A 24,059-nucleotide genomic window follows, 5' to 3' on the forward strand; every position below is an offset into this window, starting at 1 on the left:
AATTTTTTTAAAGTTGAATAGGCTATTTCATAACATTCATCATGCATGGTAGGCCATATAAGTATTAAAATATACGCACCTTCCATGAAAAGAAACTGTTTTTGTGTGGGGTTAGTTTTTAAAGTATTTTGTGTGTGAGGATTCTGAGGTTGGTTTTGTCCTTGCATCCTTAAATTTGATACAAGGCAAAAGTTAGGTTTGGGTTCTATATATTTGTTAGAACCTGATAATGTTGGAGGAATCAGGACGGAATCACATGTTTGACTTAGTTTAATTAAGGTTGTGTTCAATTTTGTTTCCTCTTTCTCTTATTTGGGAAAGAACAAAGAAATGAACAAAAACCCACATGAGGGACAGAAAAGCCAGAAACCCTTGACTCAGGTACCATGTCACTATCCGAGAATGTTAAGAAATGTTACATTAGACCTTTCCTTCAAAAAAATATGATGTGTTCATATGATTTTAGAACAATTATTCCAATTGTTTGATTTAATATTATTGTGATATTGGATAATCAGGGCAGTTATATCTTGAATATATTATTTTATCATCTCAAATATATAATTGGGTTGAATATTGGATAATTAAGATAAGTATATATATCTTGTGGATTTGATCTGATTTTGGAAGAACCATTCAAAGTTTGAACTTTGAAGGCAACTCTCCACCCACCACCTGCTGCAAACACAATCCCCTCTCTTTAGCATTTTAGCTCAAGCTCTTCTAGTTTCAAGCTTCTATAGCTTTAGTTCTAACTCTATGCTTTGCATTCCATTATAATTTCTTAGCTCATCATTCATGCCATTTTAGGCCGAGTAGTGGCACATTTGCACTCAAAAGACTAAAAGCTTTGTTCTTGTTCACGGCGACTCAGGGCCTTGCTCCGTGTCGCCGTGTGATTTTTGGATGAACAGTTTGTAGATGGAGGCAGATTATAAAAGAATCCATGCATTACCTTCTAAAATGACCTGCAGCGTTTAAGATACAATGATACACATTGCAATTACAGTTATACATCGTTTACAATGTAAAATTACATTACATGGCACATATTGCAACTATAATGTTACATGGGTTTTATCCCCCAACATCCTGCTCTCATCTCACTCAATATGTTTTTTTTTTTTTTTTCCAAGCACAACGAATGAAGCCCATATGTTCTGCATCCTACCATTCCCTCAAAACCATGACTGCGTGTTAAACGCCAGTCCGGTGGAAAGAATTGCAATGCTTGCTTTGCTTATAGCTGCTCCCGGCTTGATCACCCAATGAAAGCCCCACATGCTATGATCAACATAACCAAAATTGTTGAGCTTGAACGGGAGATTGATGGTGCGCTAGAAAACTTGACTCTCTGAGCCTGGTCTCTGGAGAAGAAAACAAATAGAATTATGCATTAGCAGAGTTTGGAATGAGAGTTTTTAATCTTTGTGCATGCTAGTTTCTTTTACAAGAATTTTCTGTTAATATAAATTTCAATAAACAAGTAAAAGATAAGTGAATGAAAACTTTCCGCCAAATTTTTGATATCTTACTTCTGTAAAGATGAAAGTAGTCCACAATATATGATATTATCAGGCAAAGGAGCTTCGGATTGGTCAACCTCAGTATTAACAACACTGACATAAACTTCTTGGCCTAGATACCATGAATCCAGATTCTGTGCACGAAGGTTCCAAATGCCGGAGTTGTCAAGAGGAACCAATATGGCTGTCCAAGCTCCAGGGAAGACCTGTAGCAATATGAGCATGAAGCAATTAATTCAAAATACAAAATCTACCTAAAACACATCAACAGAAGATCTTTTCCTTTCCATGTGCATGTGTAAATGTGCGCGACTACCACAATAACAATTAGCAACCACCAAGTAGTGCAACAAGCCTGCCAGATAAAACTTTTACGTTAAATGATACTAACACCCTTTCTATTTCATATATTTTTGTCCTCTCAAAGCTCTCCCATGGAAAATCTACTGACCAACTGGTTTGTATAATGCATTTGAGCAAAGGGGGTACCTGTGTGGTGCTGCGAGCAACGCCATCCCATTTGTTGTAAGTGCTTCTGCTATTCTCTGTCCACACTCCAATATCCATACTGCAGGGAAACAGGGAATCTTTCAAATGTTTGTACTTTTCCAGTTGCATAATTAGGAATAGAGGCAGTTAATGATTTCAAAACTAAAAGCTCACCCCACAACAAAAAATGCATAGCCATCCAAATGGTAGTTCTGAACAGTGGTGTCATTGTTCTGAAAGATGATTTCCATGAAACCTTTGAAAGTACCATTAATTAGAGATGTGTCAACTTTGGCAGGTCTGTTCATCAGTTTAGTTGGGAAATCAAGCTTGTAAACTCCTGATATGTTGAACTGCTGGGCGAGCTTAAGGGGTGTTGAAGGTGGTAAATATGAAATACCATTGAGGGTAGTGCGCCACTTCCCATTTATAAGTTCTGCAGGTCTATTGAGGATAACATATACATCTGTGACAGTGATTTCACCATATTTGAAAGATCCTTGTGGGTTTGGACGGGCAGCACCAGCAGAAACATTCCACCTATAATTGCACAAATCAAGAAGCAAACGTAACAATAGTTAGCCCAGAATTTGAGAACAGAAATATCATAAAAGAAAAGACAAAAAAAAAAAACAAAATGAATTATTAGTGTATGGAATTTCAGGGAAACAAAACAAAATATCAGCCAGATGGAACTTCCCCTAATTGTTTGGATGTAATACCATTCAACCTCCTCATATGTAAATAAAACAAAAGGCTATGAAAAGGATTCTTTTTTATTGAAGACTAATGGCTCAAGAAACATTGAAATAAGGGGTAAGCAATCTTATCAAGCATTCTGTCCACATCAAGGCTACCGCCATCATCATAAAAGTTTTTGGAGGAACTGAATGAACTTTTTTTTTTTCTTTTTTCAAATATATCTGTTATTAAACCAAAAGAAACATACTGAACTACAACCTTATGGATCTTGCTTGATTCATTGAGAAATATGCGTCGTAATCATTAGGAGGATCAGGGAGAGGACCTGATGCAGGTCCTTGAGAATTGGAGTAGTGCAAGATGGCAACTCCAGTAGCTCTAGCCCATGAAGATGAATTGACAAAACGAGGGCTGGCAACAATGTAGTAATCACTGCTGGCATTTTGATCCATTGTAACCAAGAATGAAAATGACTGACCGACATGAATATCCATATTTGCATAATTCTGCTGAACTGTGTATGATCCTTCAGTCTCCACTAGAAGCAAGTTATGATTTTGTATTCTGAAATTCAAGCTAGTTGAGATACCAACATTGTGCACACGGAAGCGGTATGTTTTTCCTGTTCCAGGAAATTACCAACAACCGGCTCCTGTTAAAAGTGCAGGATAATAAAAGTGCAAGTGTAAATCATATCAGCAGAACAATAAGAGCCCCAAGAAGAAACCAACCCAAACGGATGTTGGAGAACATCTTAATAAAAATGCCAAGTTTCCAACCCAAATATGCCCTTAGAGCTATGGAGTATGGACCTCTCACTCATTACCCCTCAAACCCAACAAGAAATATGTGAATTGCATCAATATTTTCTCAGCAACACTTAAACTCTACATTTTATATGATTCTGGATGATTAGAAAGACACAATCACATTAGAATACAAGAACCAGATAAAAATTTCACAAATACACCCCAGAAATATACCTTGTTCAACATTTACCGTCAGGAAAGGATTGCCTCCTTTAATAAGTCCCTCATCAAAGCGAAAGGGGCCTATTCCATTGATGAGCACACCGTCCGGAATTCCCAGGCTAGTACCACTTTCAACATCTTTCCTTAGTTCCTGTTCCCTTACAAGCATGAGCCATGCCTAAGAAACCCAATGAATAGGTAGTGAAACACAAGCAGCGGCGGAGCACAATTTATACTAACCTTATGACTCTTTGTGTACCAATCAGTAATGAAGAGGGTAATATCTGCATCTGGCACAGCGAAAGGTAGTGGAATAACAGCTCGGTTGTTTATGGTGATTCCGCCATATCCACCTGATGCTCTCTGGAAGTTTAGAGAAGGGAAGTAAAAGAAACTCCCTATCTGATCTTTAACCTGAAATTCGTATGTCCAATTCCATCCAGCTTGAATTGGACAGTTAGTCCCTGATACACCATCTTGCCAAGAGTTTTTCCTATGTTGTATTCCATTCCTGAATTAAACTAAGCAATATTAGCAATGCTATCATCAATACTTACAATTATTTTGTTGCTGATGGGATACGAATAAATTTACCAAGTGAGAAGCAATGGCTCGTCCAGGTGATTCTTCACATTGATAACAACATTCCAGTTTGTAGTGACATTAAGAATCGGTCCTGGAAACTCCCCATTAATCCCAATAACCTGAAATAATATTTTGGAAGGAGGGTAAAGACATGATGCAGGTAAAGCAATTTGATGATGAAGAATTCATATGACCAACAAATTTAATTATAAAAAAAAATAACTAACTGGACCAGGCTCCATTTCTGTAATTTTTACTGAACGCACCTCATTCGTCAACTCTATACGATACTAATAATCTATACCGTTCTGGATATACACACCATTACACTAATGTGTAATTGAATAGTTCTTATTCAATTTGGAATTTAATTGTACCAAGGTTGAAAATCTTTTTCCCCCTTTTTCCAAAGTTCACAGTATTGGGATAACTCAGCCGGGTTGTGCACCCTTGGCCCCCTTTTCAGTGAATCTTATGGTTGAGAGAGAGTATATACCAGACAATTGAACCATAATCTGTCAAATTTCCCCCCTAAATAAAGTTGCTAACCAGTTGTTGAGCATGATTAGGCATCTCTAAACCTGCATTACTGAAAAATTACTATACCTAATCAATTAAATAAATGTAAACCAAACTAATTATCACTCTTAATAAATACACTAATCATAGTGTTTCCTGCTGTATGAGAATTTACTACCTGAAAGCAACAACTATCCATGGAATCATTCCATTTGCAAGGCACAGAATTCAAAATTGGAAACATTACTACAAACAGGCATAGATATTATTACACTCAAGTCACAGCTAAATAATTAAAGAGCAAAATAAAGCTTCAAGTTGAGGACCTAGAACTTGAAAAGTAGAGAGAAGAGAGTAAAGACAGTTGTTGCAGAGGTTAGAAGAAGATAAGATGAGTGAAAGAACCTGCTGCTTAACTCCAAGTGGGGAGGCAGTGACGTAAGAGACAGTCCAGTCAAAGAACACATAAGGGTCACCGCCCAAAGCAACACCCAATGAGCAGAGAAGGATGACAAGGTTGAAGAAACCAGAAGAGGGCATTGGGATTTCTCTATATCCCAAGAGGAGAAAAAGAGAGTTTGGGTTATTTGGGTATGTGAATGTTTGGTTTAATGGGAAGGAGGAGCAGCAAAAATGCAAAGTTGGAGCGGCAGAGTGGCAGTGAAAGAGTCACATGGGAAAGTGGAAGGCACAGCTTGGGCTCGTCAGAGACAGTTTTTCTGTGGACTGTTTCTGGGTCCCATTTTGTTTCAAATTTTCTAAAGAAAGGAGGCCATTGGAGCCACAGCCACCATGCTTTTACACTTTTGATTTCACCGTGTGGGGGCCTTTGGGCCTACAAGAAAGGTAACCTGAGATGAGAGATGGAGTGCCTGTGCCAAATATTTTGGACTGATCGCTTTGGGATCAAGACCCTTCTTGTCATTGTCTCTACTTCAACTATCAAATTATTGGCTTCTATTTTTTTCACTTTTTCTGAAGTCATTTTATCATAGGTGGTACATTCTTGTTTTTCCAAAAGGTAAAAAATTCGACTATTTTTTGTAATAATGTTAGTCTTCTAAGGAGCAAATTCTAGCGCTAGCTCTGGATTGCCTGTACAGTTGTACCTGTAATGTGGTCGACTGATCTGGACCAGAAAGGGATGATTGTGGCCACCAATATTCATGCATGAAGAACCACCCTGGTATAACTTGACGATTTTGATCCAGCCCAATTCTGTGGGCTGTAGGCAGATTACCAGAACAAGAAAAATGCGATATCTGATCCATACTGGCCTCCAAGTATACAAGGAAAGGGGAAATTATAAATATCAACCAGTAAATTTGGAGATATGTTTGAGCGGGGACGTTACACTTTTATGTGATGTTACTAATTTAGATATTATAATATTAGTAGACAACAATATTGATATGTTACGGATATAAAATATAGTGTGAATAAATATATACATATGTTATAATATGAGTGGATTAGTAACACCACGTGACAATGTGACTGTCTCACGTAATTTTCTTTAAGCTATACGACATCAACTTTCATGTCACAAATAAGGTCTAATGTAGACTATGAATCTTTAAATATATCTTCAACAATGATGATAACCGTCATGACAAAGGGTAGGGGCGATGGTAGCAACAATGACAACAAGAGTAGCGGTAATGGTTGCATCAACGAATGCATTAAGGGTGACACTCTAAACCGTAAACCCTAATAAACGCTATAATAACAGCCGGAGTAATGAAGGTCTTTTCCTTCTTGTAATTTACAAGTTTTATGGAGATTTTGAAGTGTTGCAATATCAGCCAGGCTTTAAAACCCTTTTGAGTCTTTGACGTTGCCCTTCACATTATGAACGTAGGAAATGCTTATAATATAATTAATAAACAAAGTTGTTGAACCAAATAATGCAATGTATACATGTTTGTTCAACTACACTCGGCCTCACGTCATTAAAGATTTGTTTTAGCATACTTGTCTTAATCACTGAAATAATTATCCATAATTTATGTCAAGACAAAATCATAATCACTCACACCCCAAGCAATATCCATTTTGTTACCTTACGCTACGCATGCTCCTCTCATCTCATCGCCCCCTCTTTGTTTGTGTGTGACAAAATCGTATTATTTTTCATACTTATCTCTGAACTGTAAAAGTTAAAAATGTTTTTGGCATGCAGTGCAATTTAATAATAATTTTCAATTATTTTTGGCACAAGTGGAAGCACATAATGGAAATTGTGGAATTTTAAATTGAGATAAAATGGATGTCAAATCTATACACATGGACATGGAGCTAGTTGGGTGACAAGAAATTGGAACCACATGCGAAAGTATTCATAACTATTACTCATTTTTGTCACGACTATCTTAATACCATATATAGTATTTGTACAATAATTCAACATATTTTGTCATAAAATTTATAATTTTAGACATGAAAGGGGCAAATGCCATGACAAACTATACGGATATTTTAAATACATTTACGGTGAATAATTGTCAATTTATAAAAAAATGTTTGCTGATCGTCAATTATATATATTTTATATACATCAATAATTAACAGTCATCTATTTTAATGTTTATCCAAGTGTGACGAGGGCAATGGGTTTGGGTTCGTTATGACTTCTGAGGCTACGAGGATTCTCACCTATCTATTTTGGAGGAATCACCGCCTGTCTTTTAACTCTTTAGCCAATGCCTTACTCCTCGTGCCGATCGCTTCTTCAAAGCTCTATCCAAAAATCCACCAAGCACCTCCCTCCTCCTCCTCCACCTACTACACCGCCTCGCGTCTATCAGATTCCACGACAATAAACCCCCTCCAAATTCCACGCTAATTACACAACTACCACTAGAAGAACCACGTGTCCCTCTCCCATTGGGTACCTGACTACACACAAGAAGTTGCCAATTGTAGCGGATTAAAGCCCACTCAGCAAAAGAGGGGGCCCACTTTCCCACTACCAATAATTGATCATTCTCCTAATCCCCTCTGTACCCAAGCTGGCACCACTGTCTCCTTCCTTCCACACTTCAACTACTAGATCACTACTTCTACTAAATACTAATCTCCTCCAAAATCTCAAAAACCCTAACCCTAATCTCCCTCCAACCCCCTCTGTAAATACACCACCGCACCATTTTTCTTCACTTAAAGAGAAAAACAAAAACCTAGCTCTCTCTCTTCATCACTTCACCTCCCATGCTTTGACTCAGACAATTCCACACACGCTAAACAAACATGCTGCTACACCTGATGTGCTTCCTCCTCCTCTCGTTGCTCTCATTCACCACGTGCTCCAATTCGTCGCGGCCTTCCGTCTACGACGTGCTGCGGGCCCACGGGCTTCCGATGGGCCTGCTGCCCAAGGGCGTAGTCGACTTCGAAGTCGACGACGATGGCCGGTTCCAGGTGCACCTGGATCAGGCCTGCAATGCCAAATTCGAGAGCCAGTTGCATTACGATAGGAACGTCTCGGGGACGCTGAGTTTCGGGCAGATCGGATCCTTGTCGGGTATTTCGGCCCAGGAGCTGTTCCTCTGGTTCCCTGTTAAAGGAATCCGGGTCGACGTGCCCAGCTCCGGCATCATTTACTTCGATGTCGGCGTCGTTTATAAGCAATTCTCCTTGTCTCTATTCGAAACTCCGCCGGATTGCACCGCTGCCACCACCTCCGTCGAAGCCATTGGAACCGTGTTCGAGGTGAATTCCAATCTCAATAAATTGTTGTTATTTGGATTGAAATAAATGAGACTGGAAGAGTGTAATGATGAATTGATGTGCAGGACGAATCGGGGAAATTGCGGTACAAGCTTGATCATGAACTTGTTGGGAGAGATTTTGTGTAGAGTTTTGGAGGGGGAGGAGAGGAGGTGTTTTGAAGGTGTGGTCTAGATTAGTTTTGTTGGTTGGTTGAGTGGTTTTATTTTTAGTGGCCAGTGAATTCGATTGGAACCCAAGATTGGAGGAGGCAAAGTTATTTCCAGTCAGTTTTGTGTCACAAAAGCGCAAAAGGTTGAGTGAGGCAGAAGCCATTGATCAGATGAAGCCCAAATCAGGTGATGAATCTGCAACAGGTTTATGTCTTGTATTGTATTTTTTTTTTTTTTGAAGTTCATATTGGTATCATGAAAATTATTGACGGTATAAAAAGCTTCCAATAAAAAAAAAAAAAAAAAACCCTTTGCCTTTTGCATTGCTCTGTTTTAGCTTGTGGTATAATTTGTCAGTTTATGAGTTGTGGGTGGAACAGAGGAAGAGGGGTAACCCAGATAGAATTTATATTTGTCTGATTGTGATCAGGTCTCTAAACTTATATTTAAATTGTTATGATCAGGTCTCTAAACTTTGAACTTGAAGGACTCTGTTTCAATTGTCAGAAAGAGTTTGAGCAGAGGTTTTGATTAGTGATATTCTAAAATTACAGAAAATTCTGCACTGGGTTTTCTTTTTGTTCCAGATGCTCCTTCTCTCTCTCTCTCTCTCTCTCTGACAAAATTTTGGTTTCTTGCGTTTCATCTTTGTCATGGCAGAGAGACTTTGTAGATAGTATGTGTGTATTTGTTGATACTGTTTTTCTTTTTGTTCTTGTAGCTCATAATTTGTTGCTTGGTTCAAATAGTTGAGGTAGACTAACAATGTAGGGAAATTCCTTTATGTCATTATTTTTATTGGAATTTGCCTAAACTTCAGTATGAAGTGATGTGCACTGGACCACTCTCTTAAGACTGGTCATACCAAACAGAAAAACTTGTATGAAATGGGAATAACACTGTTTTGCTATCCCCAGCCAATCACAATCTACCACATGAAAAAGTTATCACTTGTAACATACCGTGATTGACCAGGATAGCAAATAGTGTTATTCCCGTTTCATGTAAGTATTTCTCCAAACCAAAGGCCTTCTATTGGCACATGTTCGGGCATATGAAATTTGTCTGTATTTTGCATTTGGAATAGGAGATTCTAGGCTTTTTTTTCTTTCTTGCCCAACTTTGCTCAAAGGAATTTTTTTTTTTGGTTTTCAATCATGTCAGCGAATTAACCATAAAGGAGCCTATTACATCCTGTGTTTGGTAGTATCTTCCTCATTGTTCTTGATTATTTCCTTTGAGGAGCCCACTTTCTCACTTGGCTATGTAAAACTCTCCCCTAGGCTCTAGGGTTTAGTAAATTCTTAATGATTTAATGCTGATGATGGGAAAATGTTAGAGCCACAATGGGTTCGTGGTGCAACTTATTTTTGACTGTTGATGCATGTAAGTCTCATTGTAAGACCCACATGTAATTACGAACATAAATAACCAATGCACGAGCGATGTCTTAGGTTTTTATTCTGTGGGCCATTCAAGTCAAGGCCCAATAACAAAATGTTGTTCTCAATTGACTGTATACCCACCCAATCCCAATAGGACCTAAGTCTAGGACCAGAAACAAATGGATGTAATTATTTGTTCTCAATCCACTGCTTCATAAAATAAAAAGGGAAAGAAAGAAGATGATTGCATTGCATGGAATTATAAGCATTTTGGGGCATGCCATAGACATCCCCCACATGTAGTGGTACCATCCATGTGTGTGTGGTTTCTATCAACAGTGATGTTGTCCTTGTACATATCCATATTCCAATTTCCAAACCCATATAGTATGAGATTCGTAGCCCAAATCAATTTATTTATCTATTTAAAATTATCCCAATCAATTTGACGGCTACCCAATTCAACCCAATAGCTTTTTATTGGGAATTAAATGAAGGAATTACAAATTATGATTGATTTGATTGACACTTTGAGATATTTTGATCTTATCATATTAAAAAAATCAAAGTCAACATCATAAATTGAGACGAGAGGAGGTAGTGCCTTCTTTTTTGTGCTTGGTTTTATGCACGCCATCCATCACAAACTCTCGCAATTGGCGGCGTTTGAGCTTCAGAAGGAACAAACTTGGGAGAGAAACAAAGCCAAACGCGGCAGAGTTAGTTTCCACGCATGTACATGGAGGGCGTTGATCACAGTGATCACGGAGAACTCTCAACAGCTGTGTTTAAGGCCATTGTCCCATTTGCATGGCTTTCTGTCCATCTTCAGAAGATCTGTTTCCTTTTATTACCAATCTTTTCTATCTAGTTTCATGATTTTCCAAAACTCCCCTACCAATTATAACAAACATAAGAAAAAGATTTCACTTCATATCCATTAACGGGTTTTAGGGTTTTTACACTAGCTAATCACGCACACAACAATTATTTTCTCGTAAGACACAAACGATCTTGAAAAGGGAAATTCGAATGCAAGACATGAGTACGTACTCTTAACCAATTGCTATAAACACAAAAATACGTAACTTCAAAAAGGAGAAAAAAAAAACCGAATATGTACAATTACTCACAAATTAACGAGTATTACTTACACTCAGCTCATATTGGATTATTCTTTAGCATCGAATATTTGTGTGTAGACTTATTCTTAACTGTGGTTTTATTTTATTTATTTATTTATTTATTTTGTTTGTTTGTAATCATCGTAGTTGAGAGAGACACATGTAGATACTCACAAAACAATAAAACATGGGGTCCTCAACCGGAAAATGTAAAGAAGGCTGTGGAGTGGACAATTACAAACATAATGGTCCGAAAAACTACAATAAACCGAGGACATTTCTGCAAAATCAAATGCGGCTTGTCTCCTGCCACGTTAAGCGGGAAATATACAATAAACCAGGGACATTTAAGCAAAATCAAATACAATTTCTACATCTGCCGCGTTAATCTCATCATCACCGTCCATTTCTACGATCCAAGTGCGCCCATTGACCCGGTTCACAAATTCCAGCGACCCATAAAACTAACTCGCACCAAAACAGCCCCTTCCCTTGCCTTCTCTCTCTGTTTTTTGCAAATAAACAAAACAAAATAAATCAATCAATTCTATTACCTATAAAAATCACTCAATCTATCACTTCATCTCCGTCACGTTTACGCTCACCACCACCTCTCCTTTTCCTTCCTTCTCTAAATCCTTGCCGGGAACCACCGTTCTCCGGCGAAGAGAACCCCCCTTTAACCACCGACCCACCTGCCATGTCCACCACTTCCATCTGCTACTCAATGACCTCAATACCCTTCCTTTCTCTCACACCCCACACCACAACCTCAAAGCTCTTCACAAAACGAAACTCTTACACACCAAGCTCTTCCTTTTCTTCTTCATCTTCTTCCTTTTCGTTTCCCAAAAGGGTATTGAAAAATGGGGTTGGTCTGTCGATAAAAGCTTGCTCTACGTCGCCTTTTATAGGGAGAGTCGGGTCACAGTGGAGAGAAGGCAACTCTTCGTTGCTGTCTTTTGGAACAAACCCATCAGCTGCAATTTCCCAAGGGGGTGCGCAGAGTAGCGATGACTCGTCTCAGCTCTTGTCAGCAATGCTTCCTTTTGTTGTTGCTGCCACTGCTGTTGCTGCTCTGGCTCAGCCTTCAACGTTCACTTGGTGGGTCTTGTTTTCTTGAATTTTTAAAAGCCTTTCAATGCTTGCATGTCGAATTCTTGAGGAATTAAGCACTGGGATTCTGTTTTTGTTGTTTCTTGTAAGTCCAAGTTGGATGATTTTATATATATGGATAGAGAAATATTCTTTTTTTGCTGGGCAAGGGGTTCTGAGGGATTAACTTTTTAAATTAATACTATTTTTGGATACCCTTTTGTATATGTTAATGTTATGTCAATTTCTATAATCCATCATTTCATTTACCTCTCAATTTCTGAAGTTTTACCTGTGTGGTTTTTAAAACATAAAAGTTAGGAGCTGGGACTGCTTGCATGTGTTTGATTTTTGGCACCAGAGGGACTCTGGGTACCTAGTTTTTCTATTTGAAGATTTTTTTCAATTTGTTCAGCAGATTACATGCCAAAAAGACTGTATTTTCTCAAGTTTTACATCAGCTCAGCAATGTATTAATTCAAAATTAATACAGGGTATCTAAGGATTTATATGCCCCTGCTCTTGGTGGGATCATGCTCTCTATTGGAATCAAACTTTCCATTGATGATTTTGCTCTTGCATTCAAAAGGTAATATCTTTATTCATCATTGTGTATATATTCTTCTTACTGTCATTATTCTAGTCTGCTTGTAAGAGTTTGAGTGAGCTGTCCCAATATTCTTTACTTCTCATCTATTGCAGACCTTTACCGCTCTCTATTGGGTTTATGGCACAGTATGTGTTGAAACCGGTTCTCGGGGTACTGATTGCAAAGGCATTTGGCGTGTCTAGGATTTTCTACGCTGGCTTTGTCCTCACCACTTGTGTTGCGGGGGCTCAGCTATCTAGCTATGCTAGTTTTTTGAGCAAAGGCGATGTGGCCTTGAGCATTCTCCTCACCAGCACCACCACCATTGCCTCAGTGATTGTTACGCCTCTACTAAGTGGCCTTTTAATTGGTTCTGTTGTTCCAGTCGATGCTGTTGCCATGTCAAAGTCAATATTGCAGGTAATTGGGAGTTCACTAATGCAGTCGTTTTAGCTTCTGCCTCTATTATGCTTAATATGCATTTCTTTGACATTCTTAGTTTACCTATTAGGTGGTTCTTGTTCCAGTAACCATTGGCCTTGTGCTCAATACTTATGCAAAACCAGTTGTCAATTTCCTTGGACCAGTGATGCCAGTTGTTGCTATGATTTGCACTTCAATGTGCATTGGCAGTCCTCTTGCAATTAATCGGAGCCAAATTCTGTCTGCAGAGGGGTTCCGATTGATTTTTCCAGTTATAGCATTTCACGCAGTGGCCTTCACGGTTGGATACTGGGTATCCAAAATTCCAAGTTTGAGGTGAATCTTCCTTTCCCCTAGAATTTTAAAGTTCATTGTTGGAAGTCATGTCTTGTCCATGGTGATGAAGATTTGCGGGCCTTGGCATGATATGATAATAAGTAGCCATTGCCCTTGTTTTGATGATTTTGATTCCGCCTTAATGATATTGAACTTTATAGTACGCAAGTAATGGCTTATCTTGTCCCTCCATGCTCTTGCAAACAGCATGGATATTTGATAATTGTAATTTGTACCCAGGTCCAAAACAAAAATTTTGTTGTTCTTTTTACTTTTGAGTTTTCCATGTTCACTTTGTGATTGACTTCTAGTTATTACTCAGTTTGTATTGACAATGGCTCTGTTTCTACGAATAGTTTCTAGGGGTAGTCATTAATCTAGCTGGGGTATTTAACTGCCCTGAGCAGCAGCTTTTGATTCCGAGGAATTTTACATTTCTGAAACTTTTTAATATGACAGTAATTAATATCCGCATGTCCCCTTATAGATGATCTTTATTGTTGTCACAACAGGCAAGAAGAAGAAGTCAGCAGGACACTTTCCTTGTGCACAGGAATGCAAAGCTCCACCCTGGCAGGTCTCCTGGCAAGCCAGTTCCTTGGGAGCAGCCAGGCAGTTCCTCCAGCATGTTCGGTTGTTGCCATGGCTATCGTGGGCCTTTTTCTTGCCTCTTTCTGGGGCACCGGCTCTCAAATTAGAGACCTGCCTTCCCTACTGATGCCTCAAACTGGTTCTACAATGAAGGCTTAGTAGTGAAAGCAACAATCAGAGAATTCAGGGGGGCATACAATAACGCTAATTTAGTGCATACCGATGATGGGCTAATTTAGTGCGTACCGATGATGGTCAGGGTCAGGGATAATAACGCAGAACATAACAAAGAAGGACATGGAAGAGGGATCGGTAGTGGCCGTGCTGAACCACTTCAACTGAGCTGTAAAGCAATACTGCATACAGAGGATCAGGAGCCAGAATATAGATAGCGGGAAAACAATAGTTTAGGCTAGAGTTGTAAAGTTGTTAAGTTCTTTATAATATAGGCTGTTTCTTCATCTTGCTACTTTGTAAACAATCAAAGGGAAAAAAAAATTGATTTGGGTTGTATAGTGCATTGTCATCAACATGCTTGCATTTTGCCCCTTTTTTTTTTTTGGGTTACAAGTTGCCCAGAGGCCAATCAATTTGCCTTTTTTCAAGTTACTACTGAAATTTCTTCTCTATATTTAAACTTGTGTCTGGTGGTACTTTCAATTTAGTACTTTTTTGATACACACGCTGACGGGCTGGTGGGCTGACCAGCAAAAGCTACTTCTCTTGCTGCCCAAGTAACATTCCCAACTTGGGCCCCAAGTCAGAATCGATTTTGGAAAATTAGAATTAGAGCTCTGCACTGAAAACTAACAAAACCAACCATGGCTTCAGTTTCTTAGCCAGCAGCTGCATTGAAGAACCCTACAATCAACGGCTGACGATGCTAGCTCCATTAAAAAAACGGCTTCCATATTACAATACTTGCAGGTGTGTATGAACTGTGCAGAGAGTGGTGACTTGAAAAATGCAAAGAAGATATGGAATATATTGCTGAAAATTATGATGAAAGTTGCTGAAAACTCAATTTAATCATAATTTTCAGTTAATTAATTTCTGTTGATTTATCTTTTTAAGCAGCCTGTTATTGTTTACATGTACGTTGATACTTGGATAGGGATATATTTTTGAATTGGTTGATATAGTTTTTTTCTTTATAACAAAGAACAAAGAATTTTGTAGTGAAATTATTTGATATATTGATCAATTTTTCATCTGTGATTGGATAGTGGTAAAATGAGAAACTTCTTTTATATTTTAAATATGATGAACATACAAAGAAGAGGCCATGCAGAAAATATTGTGATGCATGTCTTCAAATTTGATTATAAACTTTTGTATTGCACTTAGCATTAGCTCAATTGGGGGTTAACAACTTATAGTTCTATAGGGCTCGTTTGGTGCCTAGGATTGGATTGGATTGGATTGGATAAGTCACTAAATCAAAGGTATGTTGAAGGAAATGAATTTTTTTTTTTACCAAGTTGAATGTAGAAGATGGATTACTTATGGAAAAAAAAAAAACTTATCTCATCAAATCCCCACAAAATGGTAGAATAGTAACACCTCATAACTAATCGCTCCTAATCCGTAGAATACGGAGAAGACAAACAATTTGGACAACAGATTTGAACTTAATTGATCAGAAATTAGTAGATCTTTTTCTTAATTTGGTTTAGATATATTGAACTAAAATTTGGTAGAAAAAACCCACGTTTTGACACAAATATACAGTTTGTGCTTGTACTTTCAAAGAAGCTTTTACCCACAAGAGAAATGAATAATTCAAGAGTGAGGCCAAAACATATATGGTTAGGATAAAGAAATCATTATCTGTCTGTACATGAAACAATTGGATGACAACCCTCTAAGTAAACAGATGGATTACTTGGAGAAATCAAAGCATAATCATGATTTACTTGGACTCTTAATCCTCTATCAACACATTTAACAAGATGCTCTCTCTCTCTCTCTCTCTAATAACAACTCTCTTAATCCAAGTAAACAGATGGATTACTTGGTGAAAACCACAAAACCCATCAGCTTCCCACATAAAAATCAACAACTTCTAGAGCTGCATTACATATTTCTGTTTTCATTTTATTTTGCTTCCATGGTTACACTGCAACTTCAATTTTCATATCATAATTGTTCTCTTTTTGGATGATTGAAATTGTAATTATTATATATAAACCAATCCACACAATTAAGAACATAGCTGATCAATGGTCATCAAGCAGCAGAGTAAATATCTGCAATCCTTCTCATCACCTTTACCTGAGTGTTGAGACACTTTATGTAATGGGCAGCCTCATCCAACAAGCTGCAAATATCCATGGCTTCCCCACCTGGCACAAACTTTCGAAGCTCATTCGCCTCACAAATAACACCAATCTCCTCACCATCCTCGCACTTCTTCTTCTTCTTCTTCTTCTTACTGTTATCAATTCTTCTGGCTGAGTACTTATAAACCCGCGGAGCCCCATGGCTTCGAATCCTCGTAAGCAAAGCTCGGCTCCAAGCTCTTCTAGACCCAACAGCTGAAGCCATGGATGCATCAGCAGCAATCTTAACACTCAAGTATCTCCTACACATCTCCCTAGGAGAAGATACATTTGGTGACCTAGATCTTTGCCTGTGTATTCTCTTCAAGGCCTGAAGAAACCCTTTGGTGAACCTAGATTTCAAACTTGTTTTAGGCCTCAAAGACAAGCTCTTTGGATTCATAGTGGCTAAGAAAGAATGAGGATTTTTGGGAAATAGGGTTTTGAAATTGAGAGTTGGGTGTTAGGTATATTGGACCAAAAGACCAGCAAACAATTGGAGATATATAGATTTTATTCTGACACAAAGGGTCCTCCTTGCTCTCAAAGCTCACAAAGACAAAAGGAGAATCATGTTCTGACACAAATGTCTGTGTGTTTGTGTTTGTGTTTGTGAGGTAAAGAGATAAAATTTTGGGGGGTATAAAGAGGAAGTGAGAGACCAAGGAATCAATTCTTTAGGATACTACAAATAATTGCATATTAATTATTCTTGGGTATTCTCTAGCTTTGGGGGTTTAGGAGGTGAAAAGTGGGTTTTGTGGGGTTGCTAAGAGCCAACCACCATATGAGAGCACATGGTTGCATTACCCACTTGGATTAATTGTGGGGCCTTAATTTCCATTTCCTGTCACTTTGTTCTTTTATGGATTGATTATATATACATTTCCTAGTAAATCGTTGCATACCTGTTTACGCCAACTTTGCAACATTTTTAATTTGTGTTTTTTTCGGTCATCAGTGACCTAATGGTGGCGGCAAAGGGTGGAATTGGTGATGATCATGCCATGTTCTAGTGACCAAGACTAAACGCAGTACTTTAGGGTATAAAGATGGTGGTGAATGCCATTCCTTGCATTAATATTGTTGTATAAATAAGTATATTTTTAAAATTACGTTAATTTAGATACGTGAATTAGATCAGTTGGTCAAGGCAATGAGTCTGCGCCTTTGCATCCAAATTCGAATCTCCTTCCCCCAAGTAACGTTTTCAAGAACATTCACTTATGCACTCGAAGACCGGTATTTGATTCTCAACTCCTCTAATATCATTTGTATATATATACATATATACTAATGCATGGTGGTGTTTAAAGGATCACATGTCTCCAATAAGGATCATAAGAAATTAAATAAATCTTGCACGAATGTAGGACCGTTAATTGTACAACTTGAATCTTATATAAAATCGTGATGTAAGTAAGAAGGTTGACCGTTGCATAGTAAAAACTACTATAGCTAAAACCTAATAAGTGCATTCCACTTCAATTCCAGCAGGCAGCCATCAATCTATCTTCTATTACATAATCTTGGAGCATGAAAACCAATGCATATCTAGTTTTTAATTTCCCCGTGAAAGTGATGTTGACATTAATTAGGGTAATTTATTTCCCTAAGGTCTTTTTTTAAAAATTACTTTAATCATATGCCAAATTAAAAAGGACCTTAAATAACTTCTAAAGAACAAAGTGACAGATATGCATGCATGCCAAAACGCACACTTGATTGGAGCTTTTCAACCTAATAATCCAGTGCTGCACTTTGATCACTAGCAAAATAAGAACATGGGTGGGCCTAAGTTACATGACATACCCTTCACCAAGCTCTAGAATTAGACTGATTAACTAACTCATAATTAGGCTTAATTAGTATTCAAATTAAGTTGGATCAACACATGTACGCCTACCTCTCTCAATTAATTAGGGCATTGTTTGGACCACTAATGCGCACGCTGACTCAGTGTGTTTGGTGTGTGCACCCTCATTAATTGAGCACACACACAAGAATATTTTTTAGGGCTTCTTAGATATGGGTCCATTTTCATTTACATACAACGGATGCAGGACACTAATTGGACTCTCTTCAATTGCGGTCCTCCCAATCAATTGTATGGCCAGGTAAGCAAACCTTGTAGCCACCATATTCGAGACATTTACAATATATGACATTGGTTGAAAATGGCAAGTACATGCAAATACCACTTTTAAATATCAGTTTTCTCCTACAATCAAGCTTATGACATTCAATTTAAATGATGATTTCATGGCTCACAGATTAAAAACCTATTTAATTCAAATTTCAGCTATATACATATATGATATTTTTTAGAATTCTATATTCGTAGCTTTATTAAATTGGTAGCATATACCTACCTTTTAGCTATAAATTTATATATTGAGTTTTTCAAAATTCTTTATGGAATTTTTTTGTCATAATGTTAATTTTTTAATATACCTAGTATGGAGGTATAACTTCTTCTTTTTTAAACATATGTGTTTTACCTGGCATTGAGGTGCATCCAATATGTGTTTTACCTAGTACTGAGGAACATCCAATATGTGTTTTACCTAGTACTGAGGTGCATCAAATATGTTCTATACCTATTAGATAGGTGTATCAAGTTCAATGGTTAGTAGGGTATTGTACCTGAAGAATAGGATTATCAAATTTAAGAATAATATTAATAGTTCATGAAGAAATAAACGAGTACAATAGGTCCGACATTTACATTCAAAATGTAATTATTCCTTTAATTACATGATGAAATCTAATCATTAATGGCTTATAAATCCTCATCTTACCCGTTTTAGACAATAGGGATATAATAGGAACAAAAAATTTAAATACAAATCAGTTAAATACAAAAGATTGAGTCAGCATGTCAAAAATGGAATGTAATCTACATGGCAAACTAGTCAAAGGACTTGTATCAACAAACAATAATTCGAGGACTAGACCCAACTATTGGTTGGATTTTTGGACCTCTATCAACTTTTCTATATTTTTTATTATTTTGTACGAATATTTAATTTTCTCACACAAGAACAAATATGGGGTTGACATACTGCATAGATTCATTTTAATTTTAATTTTCTTCCTTTTGGTGTTGGCCAACAAGTTATAAAACTGGCTTTATTGTTTAATGAGCTTAATTAGTCGCCTCCACAAACCACGAGAGTGATTATAGAATACTACAATAGTATGGTCATTCGGTGCATCTTTCATGACATTTTTAATTGTTGGGTTGTCATCACGTAGTCAAAAGCATATGCTCTATGCTCCTCTGCTTGCTTTTCCAAATCTGTAGAAGCTTCCACAGCTGGCTGTCGGCCATGCAATAGTTCAAAGAATTAATGGGGACATTTGCAGCAAGCTTCATTAAGCTCCAAGTTTCAGAAGTTACTTGAGGCTTAAGCTCCAAGCTCTTAACACATTTACATTATTTATCTGACTGTATCTTAATTAACTATCTGTAGAGATTATCATTTTCATTGGCAAATCAACAATATCTTCCTCTACATAACACAAACAAAAGGTCAATCGGGCTACATTATCTGGATATATGTTTATGCTAGTTGAGTTAGCCTTATCATAAACCATCGAGGGAGTGAGCTATAGGCTTGTCTTTGATACTGATCCACGCTCAGTCCTTCTTTCTTTCTTCCTATTTATATTTGTGCATGCCTCATTTAGAGGTAACATATATAGGTCTACACCACATTAGATCACATGAGATGATCGTGATGATAATTGATGTAACGAGTACACATTAACTGACTCATTATATGGTTAACTATAGTATAGTTTAAAAATGTGATCTCCTTTAGCACTTTTATTTACTTAATCCAAATTAAGAAGGATACCATGAAAGCAGGGTTTGAGAGAGTGGGAAGAGAATCCAAATTCAAAACACTTGAGAGATCATAACTTTTGTTTTCAGCTCTACATCAGTGAGGTAAAGTTTTCGTCCTCAAGTATACATAGAATGCTTAGTTCGAAATATACTCAAACAAATGTATCTTAAAGCTCTCCAAGTCTTCTAGGACCCCAAACTAAAATGTCCGTAGCTACAAGTAAAGAACTCTAGAAACTAAAAACGCACAAAATCGCCCCCTTATCTTATCTGTGTATAGTAACTAAACAATACATGAGAGCTGCATTCCGAATCGTTGCGAAATCTCCACGACTGAGGCATATGCATGCTATAGCTAGGTTTTTTTTTTCAAATTTATGATCTTATTTTTTCAGTTAATTTATAAAGACATGTGAAGCAAGCAAGCCTGTCTACAAAGTAATAAGATTGATTTGTTTCCGTGATAGTTTTGATTTGAAGCGGGTGGTAGGAGAGGAAGGACATATCGAAAAGATATGAGTACTAATAACTGGACAAAGCAAATCACGGGGTCACATGGATTCTTTGACCAATCCCATCCTCCTGTACTCATCATGCCCTCTCTCTTTTTGGTAAATACCATGAGGTGTCCGGGCCAGCTTGCGCGCACCTCGACTAATCCTCACTCGCTGAATTGAGCCGTTGGCCACCAGGTGTTACAACTGCCGGGTCTGTTTTTTTTTTTTGGTAAATACCATGAGGTGTCCGAGCCAACTTGCGCGCACCTCGACTAATCCCCACTTGCGGAACTGAACCTGCCGCTGGCCACTAGATGTTACAACTACCGGGACTCGAACTGGGGAGCAAACCCAATCGAACCCCAGAGCCTTACCCAAATGGTGAACAAACCATTGGGCCACTCTTGGTGGTTCTTAAAAGAAATAAAGAAATTAGCGTATTATTTGTAGATATATCTTAATTTGAAATTAGGATCCATTCAATTTCTGTACCTGTTTATCTGCAATTCTAATCAAGAAATGCAATTTAAGAAGCTCAAAATTGAAATATCAAATAAGAAAAATTAAGATAACTACAAGACGATTGGAATATATATATATATACACACACATACACAAAAATATAAGAACAGAAGTAATAATTAACATCACTAAATCTCCCCAATTTTACAAATACGAGTAGTTCTTCATACCTATATATATATATATATATATCCTCCTTGTATATCCTCTTTCACTTTTATTTTATTTTACCATATCCAGATCAAGTACATAATAATTATACATCTCTTTTTTTGTATTTTTTTTGTGTTCCTGTAAGGGATTTAGGGTCAACACTCAAGTAGTAGAGTAAATTGCCACAATTGTCCTCATCACCTTTACCTGTGTGGTAAGGCACTTCATGTAATGGGCTGTCTCCTCCAACAAGCTCCAAGTATCCATGCCTTCACCTCCAGGTACAACCTTCCGCAGCTCATCAACTCGCCCTAAACCCGCCTCAACCGGCTTCTTCTGAGATCTTTTCTTCATGGGGTGGTGAGCACTAGTACTACTAGTACTACCAATTCTCCTCAAAACTCCTCCATTTCGTGCTTGGTTTCGGATCTTCCAAAGCAACTCCCGGCTCCAAGCTCTTCTTGTCCCTACAGCACAAGCCATGGATGCATATGCAGCAGTCTTAATTCTCCTATATCGTCGCTGGATCTCTCTTGAAGAAGATGATGATGATCTGGGTTGATGCTTGTTTATTCTTGCTAGGGCTTTGAGCAAGCCTTTGGTGAACCTATACTTCAGTGAATTAGGGTTGGGAGAATTCATGGGATTCTATATATATATATGTTTGTAGGGGAAACAAAATTAGGGTTTGATGGAAGAGTTCAGTTGGGCTTGGGGGTACTTGAAATTAGAAAGCTAGAGGTGAACTTTTAGGAGGAAAGACAAATGAACAAGATAAGAGATTTTCTTCTGACACAAAGGGGTCCAGTTTGCTCACAAACCACCAGGACAAAGAGGAGAGAATTTAGTTTGTGAACTCTGACAACACTGTCTCTCCTTCAAAACTACCCCAAAACTACAGGAGATCTAGAGAGGGATAATGTGATTGGGCAATTTAAGGAAGAGAGATGATGAGAGGGAAATGGGAAAAGAAAGAGGATTTGAGAGTGGGGGAGATAGAGAGAGAGAGAGAGAGAGAGAGAGTGAGATAGAATATTGGAAATGGGAGGTGTAAAGAGGAAGGAGACTTGAAGAATCAACCTTTAATAAAATTAAATATGAATATTATTAATTAAATTAGAGATGGAGAGAGATAATGGAATTGAATAATAAGTTTGTAGCCTCTTTCATATTCAACATGAGTTTTGGAGGTGAAAAGGAGGCTTCGTGGGGCTACAAAAGGACCAACCAGCATATGAGCGCACATGGTTCCATTTACCCACTTGGATTATGGGGCCTTTAATTTTTTTTCTCTCTTCATTTTGTTCTGTTATGCATCTTTCTCTCACTAACTTGATGTTTATATCCCTCTCTCGGTTTTATATTCGAATTTGTCTCCTTTTGGTTTATAAGCCAATGACATGATATACATATTTAGTGCATGGTGATGGTTGGTTAGCTATATATTGTGGTGGATGTATATGACATGATAGCAATGGCCGGCGGCCGACATGTAATGGTATGTGCCTTGTATGTCATGTGTCACTTTTATTCTGTTCACGTTGGAAGGCAACCGCAGATGTCATTGAGGCTTCTAGTTTTAGTGGTAGAGCATTTTAACCTATAATATAATGTCATTGAAAGAATTCAGACTCCTAAAACTAGAATGAATTCTTTCAACGACAATATATTATGAGTTAAAATCCTATATTAAGAGTTTCTATACAGGAAAAGAGAACACGATCAACTCCTAATATAGGATTTGAACCAAATGAAATGACAAGATGCATATTGAACATTTCCCCTCATAAGTTTCAACTTTTTACCAAGATCCCATAAAAAGGAGAGCTAGCTACTGGTGTAAAAGTGTACTGCTTTGAATTTGATGATAACGTATAGGTTTTCCGTTGATCATGTGAAGTGACAATATTTATGAGGAAAGTGAGAATTTGCAAATCAATATAAGTTTTAGTATTATTTTATAACAATTTTAAAATCTAATTCGTTATGACTGCTGGTGACAAAAGTAACATTCAAGATTTGATCTTTTATTTTTTATAAATTAAAATTTTATTTTTATATTATAACTTATACATCATTGGTTAAGTACCTAAGTTTTTTAAGTCCCTATGTGTTAGATAGAGAGAGAGAGAGAGAGAGGCAGGTGAATTTGTACTTATAGCTCAGAGTGACCCCATAGCTAATAACACCTTTGCCACCCTAAGGGCTAGTTCGCCTAATATATGAATATGCTTGTGGTTGATTGAACCACCACGAATAACACTAGATGAAATTGATTAATCACATTTTATAATTATCTTACCAATAATAATAGGGTAATGCTAGGCTTACCACATTTTTCATACCACATTCATACCGCCTCTCTAATAGAGGTGGAGCCCACCAATACAATGGGGCCCACCTCTATTAGAGAGGTGGTATGAATGTGGTATGAAAAATGTGGTAAGCCTAGCATTTTCCATAATAATAATGTGATAGTTGATGCTTTGATTAACCA

At 37.5% G+C, this 24,059-nt stretch overlaps 5 protein-coding genes across 6 annotated transcripts; 2 read left to right on the forward strand and 3 right to left on the reverse strand.

The window, feature by feature from the left end:
* Positions 1 to 930: 930 nt before the first annotated feature.
* On the reverse strand, positions 931 to 5,505 carry SKS3 (SKU5 similar 3). The gene is made up of 9 exons (XM_021960768.2): positions 5,198 to 5,505; positions 4,283 to 4,392; positions 3,929 to 4,199; positions 3,701 to 3,839; positions 2,976 to 3,339; positions 2,190 to 2,555; positions 2,016 to 2,094; positions 1,536 to 1,732; positions 931 to 1,367 (listed from the first exon to the last, which is right to left on the reverse strand). Exons 1-9 carry the CDS (start codon positions 5,330 to 5,332, stop codon positions 1,262 to 1,264), a joined length of 1,767 nt encoding a protein of 588 aa, XP_021816460.2. The 5' UTR covers positions 5,333 to 5,505; the 3' UTR covers positions 931 to 1,261.
* A 2,286-nt stretch (positions 5,506 to 7,791) lies between these two features.
* On the forward strand, positions 7,792 to 9,495 carry LOC110758824 (uncharacterized). 2 transcript variants are annotated; one of them, XR_015826529.1, is made up of 3 exons: positions 7,792 to 8,503; positions 8,587 to 8,859; positions 9,138 to 9,495. XR_015826529.1 is itself a non-coding variant. In XM_088246234.1 (2 exons), the coding sequence occupies exons 1-2, from the start codon at positions 8,042 to 8,044 to the stop codon at positions 8,647 to 8,649; spliced, it is 525 nt and encodes a 174-aa protein (XP_088102360.1). In that variant the 5' UTR covers positions 7,792 to 8,041; the 3' UTR covers positions 8,650 to 8,996. The 2 variants fall into 2 exon arrangements, 1 of the variants encoding a protein (XP_088102360.1); XM_088246234.1 differs by lacking the exon at positions 9,138 to 9,495 and having other exon boundaries at positions 8,587 to 8,996.
* A 2,162-nt stretch (positions 9,496 to 11,657) lies between these two features.
* LOC110758837 (Sodium Bile acid symporter family) lies at positions 11,658 to 14,825 on the forward strand. The gene is made up of 5 exons (XM_021960767.2): positions 11,658 to 12,286; positions 12,771 to 12,866; positions 12,980 to 13,286; positions 13,378 to 13,625; positions 14,138 to 14,825. Exons 1-5 carry the CDS (start codon positions 11,883 to 11,885, stop codon positions 14,373 to 14,375), a joined length of 1,293 nt encoding a protein of 430 aa, XP_021816459.1. The 5' UTR covers positions 11,658 to 11,882; the 3' UTR covers positions 14,376 to 14,825.
* Positions 14,826 to 16,081: 1,256 nt separating this feature from the next.
* LOC110758806 (transcription factor IBH1) lies at positions 16,082 to 17,229 on the reverse strand. The gene has a single exon (XM_021960729.2). The coding sequence runs from the start codon at positions 16,938 to 16,940 to the stop codon at positions 16,446 to 16,448; it is 495 nt and encodes a 164-aa protein (XP_021816421.1). The 5' UTR covers positions 16,941 to 17,229; the 3' UTR covers positions 16,082 to 16,445.
* Positions 17,230 to 21,456: 4,227 nt separating this feature from the next.
* LOC110758799 (transcription factor IBH1) lies at positions 21,457 to 22,613 on the reverse strand. Its single transcript, XM_021960719.2, has one exon. It carries the CDS (start codon positions 22,202 to 22,204, stop codon positions 21,725 to 21,727), a length of 480 nt encoding a protein of 159 aa, XP_021816411.1. The 5' UTR covers positions 22,205 to 22,613; the 3' UTR covers positions 21,457 to 21,724.
* Positions 22,614 to 24,059: the final 1,446 nt, after the last annotated feature.

Source organism: Prunus avium, chromosome 8 (assembly GCF_965620075.1).
Source record: "Prunus avium chromosome 8, drPruAviu1.hap1.1, whole genome shotgun sequence".
Classification (NCBI taxonomy): domain Eukaryota; kingdom Viridiplantae; phylum Streptophyta; class Magnoliopsida; order Rosales; family Rosaceae; genus Prunus; species Prunus avium.

Bases quoted from the DNA above. Each gene is read 5' to 3' on its own strand.
- SKS3 (XM_021960768.2), bottom strand. From the start codon at position 5,332: ATGCCCTCTTCTGGTTTCTTCAACCTTGTCATCCTTCTCTGCTCATTG. The intron at 1,733-2,015 runs GTACCCCCTTTG...ATATTGCTACAG, and splicing joins TTGCTCGCAGCACCACACAG to GTCTTCCCTGGAGCTTGGAC. The intron at 1,368-1,535 runs GTAAGATATCAA...TTTCTTCTCCAG, and splicing joins CTACTTTCATCTTTACAGAA to AGACCAGGCTCAGAGAGTCA.
- LOC110758824 (XM_088246234.1), top strand. From the start codon at position 8,042: ATGCTGCTACACCTGATGTGCTTCCTCCTCCTCTCGTTGCTCTCATTC. The intron at 8,504-8,586 runs GTGAATTCCAAT...ATTGATGTGCAG, and splicing joins CCATTGGAACCGTGTTCGAG to GACGAATCGGGGAAATTGCG.
- LOC110758837 (XM_021960767.2), top strand. From the start codon at position 11,883: ATGTCCACCACTTCCATCTGCTACTCAATGACCTCAATACCCTTCCTT. The intron at 12,287-12,770 runs GTGGGTCTTGTT...AAATTAATACAG, and splicing joins CAGCCTTCAACGTTCACTTG to GGTATCTAAGGATTTATATG. The intron at 13,626-14,137 runs GTGAATCTTCCT...TTGTCACAACAG, and splicing joins TCCAAAATTCCAAGTTTGAG to GCAAGAAGAAGAAGTCAGCA.
- LOC110758806 (XM_021960729.2), bottom strand. From the start codon at position 16,940: ATGAATCCAAAGAGCTTGTCTTTGAGGCCTAAAACAAGTTTGAAATCT.
- LOC110758799 (XM_021960719.2), bottom strand. From the start codon at position 22,204: ATGAATTCTCCCAACCCTAATTCACTGAAGTATAGGTTCACCAAAGGC.